Raw genomic sequence first — 12,786 nt, 5'->3', positions numbered from 1 at the left:
GACCCTGCCTATAAATGCCTCACAAACGTGCCCCCGTCTCTCCTCCCCTATGGCTTCTATGCCATTCATTTTGTCATTCATTCAGCAAATATGGAGTGGTGCCTCCCGTGTGCCAGCCACTGGGTTAAGAGCTGGCATTCAAGGGTGAGAAAGACAAAGTACCTGTTCTCATGAATAGGACCTTGTGTTCTAGAGGAAATGATGCACAATAAACAAGCAAACAAAACAACTGCCTAATGAAGTAAATTCTATGAAGAAAATAGAATGTGTGATAAAGAATAACCAACAGGGGGCAAGGGCTGTCACTCCTTAGCTAGGGTGGCTAGGGGAGGATGAGATGGAGGCCAGCATGCAGGGTGTTCCCCTCCTCTGAGGCCCTTGCCTTCACTCTCTTCCCTCTTCAGACAGTAAGAGTGCTCCCATTAAAGGGAGACTGATCCTGTTGTCTTTCTGCCTGAAATCCAACATGGCTCACAAGGCCCTGTATCCCATTTCAGCCTCCCTTCTCTCCACTGCCCCTGCACACACCCTCTGCTCCAGCCAAGCAGAGCTTTTCTGTCCCTGAATGCTCTCCGTCCACTCCCAGCCTCCATGCTGGGTTGCCTCATTTCTGCTCATCCTTGGATCCCACTTACTCCAGGACACCCTTTCAGTGAGGCCCCTCCCAGGATATCTACTCACCTTGAACATTATTACCAGTCTGCATTGTTGATGACTTATTTACTTACCTGAATCTGTAGGGGGCCAGGGCTGGCCTCATCCCCACACTGAATCCCCATGTCTGGCACATGGCACACTCCATGTGTTTGGAGACTGCCACCCCACGCCTGGAATTGGCTCTCATCATCTGTCACCTGAACTGCTGCCTCCAAACTGATTTCCCCACTTTCAACTCTTCCCTCACAAAATCCACCTGTTAGAAAAATCTTTCTAACCCAAGTGGCAAAGCCAGAACAATGAATTCAGAAACTAGTGATGCCCCTGGGCCACATGTGAGTGCCAGGTAGGAATGTTAGGTTTAGAGGGCTGTATTCATTGGTAAGGAATTCATGTCACAAGGCAAGGCTGCATGCCTGTGGGTGCAGAGGAGGGGCTGTGTGTGGCCTACCCCAAAGCAGAGAGCAGTTTTGGAGAAGTGGTGGGTCCTCTTAGCTCTCAGGAGAGATCCGAGCCTGGAAAGCCAGCCTTACACAAACAGAAGAGGGAACTCCTAAACCCATGCTCTCTGCTCTCTCACACTTCAAATTTAAGGAGTTTCAAACATACCTAACCAGTTGCAGGCTCAAAAGACCCCGGGGGTTGTAGCTGGGGAGGTGGAAGATGGGAATAGGGAGATGGTGTTTGTCCAGTAAGGTACGATGGAGTTAGGGTCTCACATCCTAAGGTTGTATGTTACTGTTCATTTATTCATTCCATATTTATTGAGGCCCTGCCATTTGCTGAGACTGTTCTAGATCCTGGAAATACAGGAGCAAGTGAGGCAGACCACCTGGCTTGTCTGCTGGAGCTTTCATGCTGAAGGAGGTTCTTAGACAATCAAATACACACATAGATGTACTTCGGGTAGTAATAAGCGTGGTGAAGGAAAATAAAATAGTGTGAGGTTCAAACTAAAGGGAAGCTATCAGATAATAGGCTGGCCAGTAACTATCTCTATTTTCCCTTTCTTATCCCCAGCTCTAGTAAAGTCAAGAAACCAGCACTTCTTGAACTTTGATGTGCAGATGAATCACCCTGGGGTCTGGCTAAAATGCAGATTTCAATTCAGTGGGTCTGGCATGAGAACTGAGACTCTGCATTTTTAACCGGCTCCCAGGTAATGCCTTGGCTGCTGGGCCCTGGACTACACTGTCTTGCCATAGGGATTAAGGGAAAAGCTGTGAGTCCCTCCTAGGGCAGCCTCAACAGAGAGGCCATACTTCCTGAGGGCAGCAGACTAGGCAGTGATGCCAGCCTTAAGGAAGAGCAAAGATCAGCAGCAAAGCCACCAGTACTAGATCCGCTGGCCCTCCTGGCATGCATTCATCAATTCAGAACCTCCCTTTCGATGATCTGGGTTTGAAACCAGCAAGAAAGTCATGGAGTTTCATGATAAGTTTCCCCATTTTGTGGTATACAAGTCCCTCCACAGCCTAGCCCACCCTTATTTTTTGCTATAAGCATTCCTGAACCCTAGGTTTCTGCCAGTCAGAGTGGACAGTCCCCTCTCTCTGCCTTTTCCCATGGCCATCCATCCCAACATTAAAAATAATCTCCAAGCCATTTGGTACTGCTGTTCCCTCTATCTAGAATTCTCTGGCCCATGAGGTCAGATCCTGTTCATTCCCCAAAACCCAGCTCGAATGCCACACCCTCACGGGTTGGAGGAGAAGAAGGGCAGTCAGGAGCAAGCCCTTCTCAGAAATCTTACAGCTCTTTGCCTGAACCTATTTTGGGACACTAATCTCTTCCTACCCGCTCTATGAGTGATTTTTGTTGTTGTTTAAGAGTTATTTTTGCCCTTAAGAGTTATTTTTGTCCTCATTTTACGGATGGGATTTGGGTTCCTCCAGGTAAGACCTACCCTCTGCCACCCCCAAACTCTCCTGGTACCTGGATGCAGCCTAAGAAGAATTGTCCTATGAATAAAGAATAAATTAAGATTGGGTTTGCAACTGAGGCCAGCAGGAGCAGAAATGGGCTAGGTTGAGCACCAGGCAAGACAAGCTGACGATCAGGGTACACATCTTGAATCAGAAATCCTGGACACAGACCAGCAGTCTGCGTGGTAACAGGTCCTCCGAGTGATTCTGAAGACACTCGAGTTTGAGAACCAGAAAGGTCTACCCAAGAGCCTGGAGCACACCCCTTCCCCTCCCTAGGTGCTTATGACCTTGACTCTGGGCCCTGGGGGCTTCTGCCGAGGAGGGAGGAGGGCACTGGCGGTCACTAAGGAGGGCAGAATTGTAAGGGGTGAGCCTGGAAGAGAAAGTGCAAGGATGCGAGGAGAGGGATGGAGCGAAGGAAGAGGATCAGAAGGAAGAAAGGAAGGTAGCGGGGACCGCACAGAAGTGGGAGGGAGGGAGTGGAGGAGGGACTGGCACCCCTCGCGGTGGCATCTTCCAGAAGGTCATCTGTCCATCCCCACGTCCTTCCAGGGCTGATTCTCCCCGGTGGGGCCCGGGGTCTTGGAGACCAGTCTGTGCAGCCTGCCTGGCACCAGCGTGAGCCCCGGGACCCCGGCCTGGCGTCCCCCACGCCCGCATCCCCGGCGCCGGTACCTGCTCCTGCTGCGGGGGCGCCTCCAGCACCGACTCTGCCTTCCGCGCGGCCGCCCCCGCGGCCATGCCTGCGCGCCTGTGCCTTCTCCAGCGCACAGCGCCTGCGGGGGAGGGTCCCGCAGAGTCCGCAGAAGTAGGCGCCGCGGGGCCGCGGGAGCCGAGGGTGAGAGCCGGATCTGCGGCGGAGCGGCGGCCCCGCCTGGGCTGTGCGGGGCGGAGATGGGTGCCTCCCGGCGCGCCCCGCCTCCGCCCCCTGTACGTTGGCCAGCCTCCTCCCCAGCAGCGGCCTCGAGGTCGCCAGCACCCCCGGCTCCTTCAGGACCTCAGGCCTCTCTGTTGGGAAGCTATTCAGCCAGCCATCGCCGCCAGTAAGGCGTCCTGAGCCTACCGGGTGCGTGTGGCGGGAACCAGCGGTTTTGTTACCCGGCGGCAGGACTGGAGGAGGGGTCAGAAGTGGGTAGGGAGCGAGGGGAGTAGAGGAGTGGAGTGAGAAATGGCGCTGGGGAGGGTGGAGGGGGGGGCTGGGGAGGAGGGGAAGAATGGGGAGGACTATGAGGGGGCCTAGGGGGGAGGGGAGGAGGGAGGGAGAGGGAGGGAGGGGGGGGAGGGAGGGGGGGAGAGAGAGAGAGGGAGAGAGATTGATTCCTCAGCTCTCTTCCTCAGAGGTGTTTGTTAGGAGGCAGGAGTTCGGATGGCTGTGCAGATACAGACTTTCCTCAGTTATCTGTGCTTCCACCAAAGATGGTGCCGGAGAGAAACTCCAGATTAGGGAGAGCGCAGACCCTCTTGGCCCCTGTGCTGCTCCAGGTCATGCAGGGCCCCTGGGACGCAAGCATCTTGCCTTTGCCCCTCTACCCCCAGGGTTTCCCCTCCCCCTTTACAGCTTGAGCCTAAGCCTGGCTTCAAGGTTGAGAACAAGCTGGGACTTTTAGGCAAGACTTTAGAAATACCTCTGTGTTGATTTGGGGAAACAGAAAAGAGGAGCACGGAATTAGATCTTGTGTCCTACGAAATATGGCTTACTCCATTCCAGTGTGTGATGGCTCCTATTTGTCAACACCTACAAAGGAGATAAACGGACTAAGATGGACATTTCTCTGCCACTGTGGAACGTAGAGCCTAACAGGGGATAGAGAAAAATAAGCATCTAAGTACAATTATCACGGATGATGCCTTGGTTTTCCAGCCTTAACTGGGCATCAGAATCCCATGGAGGACTGCTGAGTTTGTTAAAACTCAGAGTGCTGGCCAAGCACAGTGGCTGATGCCTTTAATCCCAGCACTTTGGGAAGACAGGGCGGGCGGATTGCTTGAACCCGGGAGTCTGAGACTAGCCTAGGCAACATGGTGAAACCCCATCTCTATAAAATATACAGAAGTGAGCTGGGCGTGCTACACTTGTAGTCCTGTAGTCCCAGCTACTCAGGAGGTTGAGGCTGGAGGATCGCTGGAACCCGGGAGGTTCAGGCTGCGTGAGCTGTGATGGAACCACTGCACTCCCGCCTGGACAACAGAGCGAGACTCTATCAAAAATCAAAACAAAACAAAAACCTTCAGATTGCTGGAGTTGAGCCCTAGAGTTTCTAATATAGTAGGTCTAGGGTGGGGCCTGAGCATTTGTCTTTTGAACAAGTTTTCAGGTGCCGCTGGGGCTGTTGCCTACATCTGAAGACTACCTTGTAGCATGATGAGAATGTGTTGGAAAGAGTGTCTGAGATGGAGAGAATAGGGGATGTGAGAGCCCGGAGGCTGGAGAAGGCATAATGAATTGGAGAAATAGAAATCATGGTTAACACTGATAGAATGCATACCGTGTGCCAGGTGCCGACCTGAGCACTCTACCTGTGTTAGCTCATTCAGTCTTCGTGACAACCCTGTGAGGTGGGCATTGTGACTGTCCCCTTTTTACACAGGAGAACACGGAAGCACAGAGAGGTCCAGAAGTTTGTTCAAATTTTGAAGCTAATAGGTGGGGCAGTGGGAATTTGAACCCAGAGAAAACTGACTTCATGGTCTGGGTTCTTAATCTCTCAAGGAAGTAGCTGTGAAGGTCAGCAAGGGCCGAATCCACCAGATCCACATAAATAATATTAAACAGTTTGGACTGTAGCCTCAGGAGAATGAGAAGCCATTACCGAGTTTTAAGCAAGAAAATGACATTACCAGACTTGCCTTTTGGCTTCAAGAGTGGGGAAGAGGGCTATGACTATGACTCAAGACAGAGGGATCAGCCAGAAAGCTATTGCTGTAGTTTCAGCTCTCAGGATGACAGTGTCCTTGATGGTGAGAGTGAGTGTGTGCAGGGGTGGAGTGGAGGGGAGATGGAGAGATGTGTTTGGGGATGGGAGAACTAGGTAATAGAATCTACTGTACTTGATTCATCTCCAAGCATGGTGCCCAGGCATGTGGCTTGGGCAGTGTAGCATTTGGGCAGACAGCACTGCCATTACTGAGAATGGGAATATTGAAAGAGCAGCAGATTTGGGGACACAAAAATAGTGGGTTCATTTGGACATGTTACATCTCTACCCATCTTGTGGCCTGTGTTCATGTGGCAAGAGCCATTTTTTTTCTCTCCAGCCCAGGATATCCTCACATTCATCTAGATTCTCCCAAGGCAGCAAAATAATGAAGTGAAAATAGTCCATATGGAGATGGATGTTCCCTTTCTATAAAATTCTGACCTGTTATTGTTATATAAGTCTTAGGTCCCTGATTTGAAACTCTCTCTCCTGATTGATTGGCACCAAAAAGACCCACATACTTCACTGGAAACCCATGTACGTTCCTTCTGTCTTCAGCTCTTCCTTCTGTCTTCAGCTCAGCAATCATATCAGAATAAAACTCAAAAAGTGCATTTCTCCCCCGTCAGTAATGATGGCTTTGCTCTAATCTATCCTCCTCTTATACCTGGTTTTTTCTATGATCAAATTGCAGATATTCAGAACGAAGATCTAATTTCCCAGTAAGTTAGGCAATGCTTTCTGGCGTAGTTCACTGAACCAAGGTTAATTAATTTGAAATTTTGTTTTCCAAATCAAATGGTTGGCGGCTGACTCTGTCTTCTGTCCTGGAATAGATGAACTGTGTTCTGCTGCTTAACACTAATCTCTTCAGCATTTTAGCTGTAGTCTGTTCATCCTCCTTCATGTCCTGCAATCCAGAGTCCTGAGGTGGTTGTAATGATGCAATGGAAGAAATTAGCTAATGTGGTAAATGTGTTTGAGAAACAAGGTGGGGTCAAGAATCACTAGCCAGTTGATTGTGATATTTGGTGCAGGAATCAACAGACTCAAGGAACAGAATGGGCACATACATTTATGAAAAACTAGTTTTATGAGAGGAGTGGCAAATCAGCAGAAAAAAATTGATTATTTAGTAATCGGTTTATCCATAAGAAAAAAAAATTATATCATACCAACACAAAACTGGTGGTTAGAAAGCAAAAGTTTAAGATGATCTAAAAGAATGTTTTTATGGTCTCAAGATAAGAAAAGATACATTAAACAAGACTCACAAAGAACAAATTGCAAAGAAAAAAATGTTAGCCTATATTAAAATGAAAATTTTCTGTACAACAGAAACTTGCCATTAAAAAAGAGGCAAGCCATGAACCAGAATGTATTTGTATATATCTCATTGACAAAGGACTAGTACTCAGAACAAGTAGAACTGCTAGAATTTAATTTTTAAAAAGCATAGATCAATATAAATGGGCAAGGGATATAAATCAATTTGTATAAATAAAATTTATGAGACTTTAAAAATAATTTTAAGGGAATTAATGATTGAATTTATGAATATGTGGATTAATTCAGAGTCCACACTTCACAGCAATGCTTGTATATGTTTGGTTACTTGTTCTGCTGTGGCTCCGTTCAGCCTTCCTACCCACAGACCACTCATCAATTTTCCCCCTTTCTCCTCCACTTTCTTGGGGCCACCAAACTACCTTGGGCCCATGGTGCCACCTAATGGTTAGATCTTGCAGAATTCCATTGTATTGCTTTGCAAATGACCTTTTTCAAGTAACTTCCTTTTTCAATTTACTCCTTTCCTCTTTTCTTGTCTTTTTCATATTTCATATACCATATACAGATATCTCATGTCTTTTTCATATTGCCAAATAAAATGTGTATTTGATCCTTAGCTTTAAGCTGGATTAAATGATTCAGAATGTCTCCAGCCAGGTGCAGTGCTGGTCATTTGTGGAGTACGATGGCAGAGGGAGACTCCAGGCAACTGGCAAAACTTATCTTCTGTGAAGGGGATAGCAAGCGAGAGGTTCCTCTACATGGGGGCAGGGCTGGGAGGTGAAAATCCATCCAGTCTGTGTGAATATCCAAGAGCTTGTCTGATCTCAGAAATCAGTATGAAAAAGACACCAAACTTTCTGGACTCCAGTGATTCTTGGGGCCAGGGTTGGATTTGTTATAAATAGGAATAATCACCCAAGAGGGAAGGGATGCTGAAGCCAGGTCCCATTTTGACTGATGAAATAGCTGCATAGGAATGACCAGGCTAACTTCTTTTCAGTCATCCTAACCCTCCATTCCACCCCCGCCCCAAACTCCTTTCTGGGTGCTAGGTTGCTCTTCACATGCAGACACTAGCTCCTTAGAGTTGGCAGAAATCCTGCAAGTTGGTCTGATTACCAACTGTCAGGGTTCCTGACTTACAGTCCCAGTTTTCCTTGGCCCCTCTGCCTAACTGGATAGAGTTTTCATCTTCCTTTAGTTAAATCTGTTTTTGCCTAAGCACTAGTACTCCAAACAAATGAAAGACTTTTTAATCTCATCCTTTAATTATTAGTATTGTAACACTATTGATTTCCACTCTTTTGGGCTAAAATGTATGGTGTTTAGATATATCATGGTTACATGGCTTTTTGTGAGCTGGCTTGTAGCCCTAATTGCCATTTATAACATTGCTTCTATGGAAAAGTGCATTCTGCCTTTCAAACCACAGCCTTCCAAGTGCACGTTTGGAACACAATTCATTTGTGAGCTGGGAACCATCAGTATTAATGTCTCTTGGCCCACGGCAGCCCCGCAACCAAATGACATGTGGTTTAAGGTTTGTGTAACAGCCGGTTCATTTAAATAATGTTAGCTAGGACTCAGCTTTCAGGTTCTCGGATTTCTGGTTAATTTCGAATAGAAGAGGCAGCAGAGTCGCAGCATTCAGACAGTGTATGCATGGTGCTCCCTGCTCCCTATTGAGTAATGGCACATTCTTTCTTTTAATGGTTTACCCTGCAGGTTTTAGGATTGAGCCTCTTCCGAGGGCAAGCTTTTCAGTTCTGTTGAACAATTGATCTTGAAAAAGAAGAACTCCTTTTAAAAAACAACTATACTTTCAAGCCTGGAAGTTCAGCTAGGGTCATTCCAGTTTATTGAGTGCAGGGGCCCTCTCAGCAGGAGGGAAAACCACGTTTAAATCCTTGATGGGGCTCCTTCTCCTCCCCTCTCCTTGTCTTCCTTTCCCCAGTGCCTCCTCTAAGAAGTTTCTTCTTTACTAAGAAGCCAAACAGCCCGTCCCAGGCAAGCTAGTCTCCACTGTCCTACCTATAAAAAGAGTTAATATTTATCAAACACCAACAGTGTGCCAAGGCACTGGCTAAGTGCGATATATGTCTGATATTATTTAATCCTCAAAAGGACTCCCAGTGATAGGTATCACCATCCACAGTTCACAGATGAAGACATTTAAGTCAAAAGAGATGAATTGCTTTATCTAAGAATGCGTAGCAGCAACCACTGCTGTTCCAGTGGCCTAACCCCTAGGTTGTGTGGGGAGGCCCATTGCTTCACTGGAGGTGCCCTCAGGAAATCCTGTCCTGATACCGTGTCCTGTGTTTTTGTTTTCATTTCTAGTTAAGACCAAGGACTTGCCCTCATAATTCCTATACTTCAGATTAATTGCCAGAGGTGCAAGATGACATGCACCTCTGTCCCAAAAAGTCACATTCTGGTGAAAGAAAAGTACTAATATTCTTATTTTTTCTTGATTTTAGATATTTGTCTTCCCTAGGGGCTTGAAACAATCGGTTATAGAAGCACCAAGAGCACACAGTTATTTTTTGCCCTCCTTCTGGCCTGAACTCTTACTCTGCTTTCTACCCATGACAATAGCTAAAACATATACTCCTGAATAGTGTCAGGTGCTTTACATATATTTAATCCTAAAACAGCACTATTGAGGCGGGAGAACGGGGTCTGAAGGCAGGGAACCTAAGGCCAATTCACGCAAACTTCCTGGAACTAAATTAAAAGGAAGAACCTGCACTCTGGCCTACTGTCGGTCCATTCTAGGACCTTTATTTGCATAAGGCACCAGTCCATGCCAGCGTCTGATTGGCCACGGGCCAAACCTGCACTCTGGCCTATGAGTGGGCCATTCTAGGACTTTCATTTGCATAGGGTGCCAATCATACCTTCGTGGATTGGCTGCAGCCCAATTCACTTTGGCCTCTGATTGGCGGTGAGCTAGCCCTTCATTTACGTATGGTGTAACCAATGAGAGACCTCTAGAGGGTACTGAAACCCCAGAAGACTTTGCTACCCGGGCTGTTGAGCCACTTGTGGCTCTGGTTGCGTTCTGTGAAGTGTGCTGTCGGTCTTATTGCCTTCTGCTTCAGTAAATCTAGGCTTTCATTGCTTGCTCGCGGGTGCTGTTCAATTCTTTGTTCAACGCACCAAGAACCAGGACAACTCATGATTAGAACCTTACACTCGGTACCAGGTAGGTTATTATAATAATCCTCATTTTACAAATAAAGATGAATAAGGACTTCTGGGCCATCCCCTCTGCTTGTGAAGCCCTTTCATTTCCTCATTTAAATCTGCCAAAGTCCCACCCCTCTCCTGTTCCCTCCCCGGGCTTTCTCAGAACCCAGTGGCAATACATCTCTCAGCCTTTTGCTCCCAACTTTTTGCATCTCCCTCTACTCCAGACTGCTTTGTTTTAAAGATGCTTGTAAGTATGTCAGCCACCCACTGCAAACGCATGGAGAACAGAGACCCTCTTTCAATCTTCTTTCATTGCACCACTACAGCTTGTAAATACCTGGCCTGGAGCCAAATCAAATGGGCGATCCTGCCCCCAGGCCGCTCACTGGCTTATGCAGGGAGAGTGAGGACAGGTGGTTTTCGTTAGCTCATCACCTGCAGAGGTTCCTCCAGGAAGGAGAGGGTGTCATTGTCAGTGTGGCCACAGCCTTTCCTTATTTATCCATTACAGGCCCATTGAGAACTTGGCGCAGGATACAGACTTTAAGAAAAGAGATATAAAATGTGCTTTTCAATTCGCAATTGGAAAAATATGGAACTAGCCCAAATGCCCGTCAATCAATGAGTGAATAAAGAAACTGTGTTATATACATACACGATGGAATACTACTCAGCCATAAAAACGAATGAATCAATGGCACTAGCAGCAACCTAGATGGGATTGGAGACTATTATTCTAAGTGAAGTAACTCAGGAATGGAAAACAAAACATCATATGTCCTCACTCATAAGTGGGAACTAAGCTATGAGGATGAAAAGGCATAAGAATGATACAATGGACTTTGGGGACTCAGGAGGAGAGGGTGGGAAGGGGTTGAGGGATAAAAAGATACAAATTGGGTTCAGAGTATACTCTGCTTGGGTGATGGGTGCACCATAATTTCACAAATCACCACTGAAGAATTTACTCATGTAAACCAAATACCACCTGTTCCCCAAAAACCTATACAATTTTTTAAAAAATGTGCTCTTAATGTATTTCCATGCAGTGCAGAGTGTATACTCCTTATTTTATAATGAGTTTATACTTTTATAGTTGAGTATATCTTATAATACTCATATTTTATGATATATTCTTATAAGCATCTACTACTTCTTATTGTATAATTTATTACTCAAAATGGGATATGCTTTTGCCATCACTTAGAGATGCCAAGATATGGGTGGGAGAAGGCAAGCAGTGCGAATGGTAAGGCCTGGTCTGCTCCATTCCACCTGTTCTCTTAGCCTTGTATTGAGTGAACATACATTTTGGTATTTAGCCATGTAACTGCTGACAATATGTGGCACAAGTGAGTGTTGGCAATACAGTTGGTTTTTAAATTTATCCTATAAATGCAGTAATCCTAGCACTTTGCAGAATAGCTAGAATAGTGCACACAGGAAAATAAAACACATTTACATTATTTGGGAGTATCAGAAATAGAATATCTGTGTTTTGGGTTTTTTTTGTAGTTGATTTTGCCTTTTCTGTGGAAAGGATTTCAAATATTCCAAGTTACTAAGTGGTTATAAACAAAAATTTTGTGCTAGGCATGTTATCTAAGTATGAGTATTTTTCTTTTTTCTTTTCTTTTCTTTTTTTTTTTTTGAGATGGAATCTCATACTGTCACCCAGGCTGGAGTGCTGTGGCATGATCTCTGCTCACTGCAACCTCCTCCTTCCAGGTTCAAGCAATTCTGAAGCCTCAGCCTCCCGAGTACGTGGGATTAAAGGCACCTGCCAACACGCCCTTTTTAGTACAGATCAAGTTTCACCATGTTGGCCAGGCTGGTCTCGAACTCCTGACCTCGGGTGATCCACCCACCTCGGCCTCCCAAAGTGCTGGGATTACAGGTGTGAGCCACTGCCCCGGCCTAAATTTGAGTATTTTTAAAATTAAATATGTTGATATAAAATTGATTAATATGTTTAATTTTTGTAGTAAAAACGTTCTATGGGGCTTTGAAAGAAGGAAAATTTTAGAAACCATCCTGGATGTGATGGTTAGTAGGTAATCTAAGGAATAGTTAGGCTTTACTAGTGTAAGATTTTCCTGATGATCTTACAGATACCCTTGAAAATGGCCATGGTTTTGGTGGTGACTTTAAGTGAACAACTCAAAGGAAGTTTTAGCCTGTGATAAATGTGGGAGAAGGGCATTATCTGGGCCCACACACTCACTACAAGACTTGAATCAGAGCCCTGCCTTGCTCTCTGGACTGTTTTGGAGAGAGGGTCTCTATTTTTACCCCTTGGTTAATTTGTCTGTACTGTAAGTATATACTTAAGGCATTATTAGCAGTGAAGTGAAATTGAAAAAGTCTCTTGGTAATATGTTGTTTGCGTGAAGAATCGCCAAATAACATGGTCAGAACTGGTAACCTAAGCAAGAAAAACTTGATCATTTACTGAACTTAGGGTTGGGTAATTATCTTTGCTTTCTGAATGGCATGAGCAATGGAAAGGACACCAGCCAATAAGGGATTAACTACCAATAAGACTGTTCAGAAAAGGAAGAAAAGGTGGTAAGTGAAGTTAAGTTTGGTTTAATGTGTATTCGTTTTGAGACACCTCTAGGCTACACAGACATAGTTGTCCACAGTTAGGAGACAAACTGAAGTCAGAAGAAAGGTTAGAGATAAAGATTTAGTTTTCGACAGTGGCAAACTTTCCAGGAGTGAATAACATTTCCTAGGACGTCTATAATGTGAGAAAGGAAGGAGGTACAGGAATATAGTTGGTAGTTAAGACA

General features: G+C 45.9%; 1 protein-coding gene and 1 long non-coding RNA gene across 6 annotated transcripts in view; one reads left to right on the top strand and one right to left on the bottom strand.

The window, feature by feature from the left end:
- The window catches only part of LOC105463505 (ring finger protein 175), a 49,306-nt gene extending 45,825 nt beyond the window's left edge, over positions 1-3,481 (bottom strand). The window contains exon 1 of one of the 3 annotated variants that reach the window (XR_976374.3): positions 3,261-3,452. Coding sequence is in view for 1 of the 3 variants with exons in the window: in XM_011710637.2 (XP_011708939.2) it covers positions 3,261-3,326 (66 nt within the window). In the remaining 2 variants the exon portion in view is untranslated. Of the gene's footprint in view, positions 1-3,260 lie in introns of all 3 variants that reach the window. The other 2 variants (XM_011710637.2, XM_011710638.2) reach the window with 2 other exon arrangements.
- The window catches only part of LOC105463502 (uncharacterized), a 287,881-nt gene continuing 278,479 nt past the window's right edge, over positions 3,385-12,786 (top strand). Inside the window, exon 1 of one of the 3 annotated variants that reach the window (XR_011620894.1) lies at positions 3,385-3,651. This is a non-coding gene — a long non-coding RNA (uncharacterized lncRNA). The remainder of the gene's footprint in view (positions 3,652-12,786) is intronic. The other 2 variants (XR_011620890.1, XR_011620892.1) reach the window with 2 other exon arrangements.

Source organism: Macaca nemestrina, chromosome 3, assembly GCF_043159975.1.
Source record: "Macaca nemestrina isolate mMacNem1 chromosome 3, mMacNem.hap1, whole genome shotgun sequence".
NCBI lineage: Eukaryota > Metazoa > Chordata > Mammalia > Primates > Cercopithecidae > Macaca > Macaca nemestrina.
Note: the sequence above shows the minus strand (reverse complement) of the source record. Positions and strands in the feature narration are given on the sequence as shown.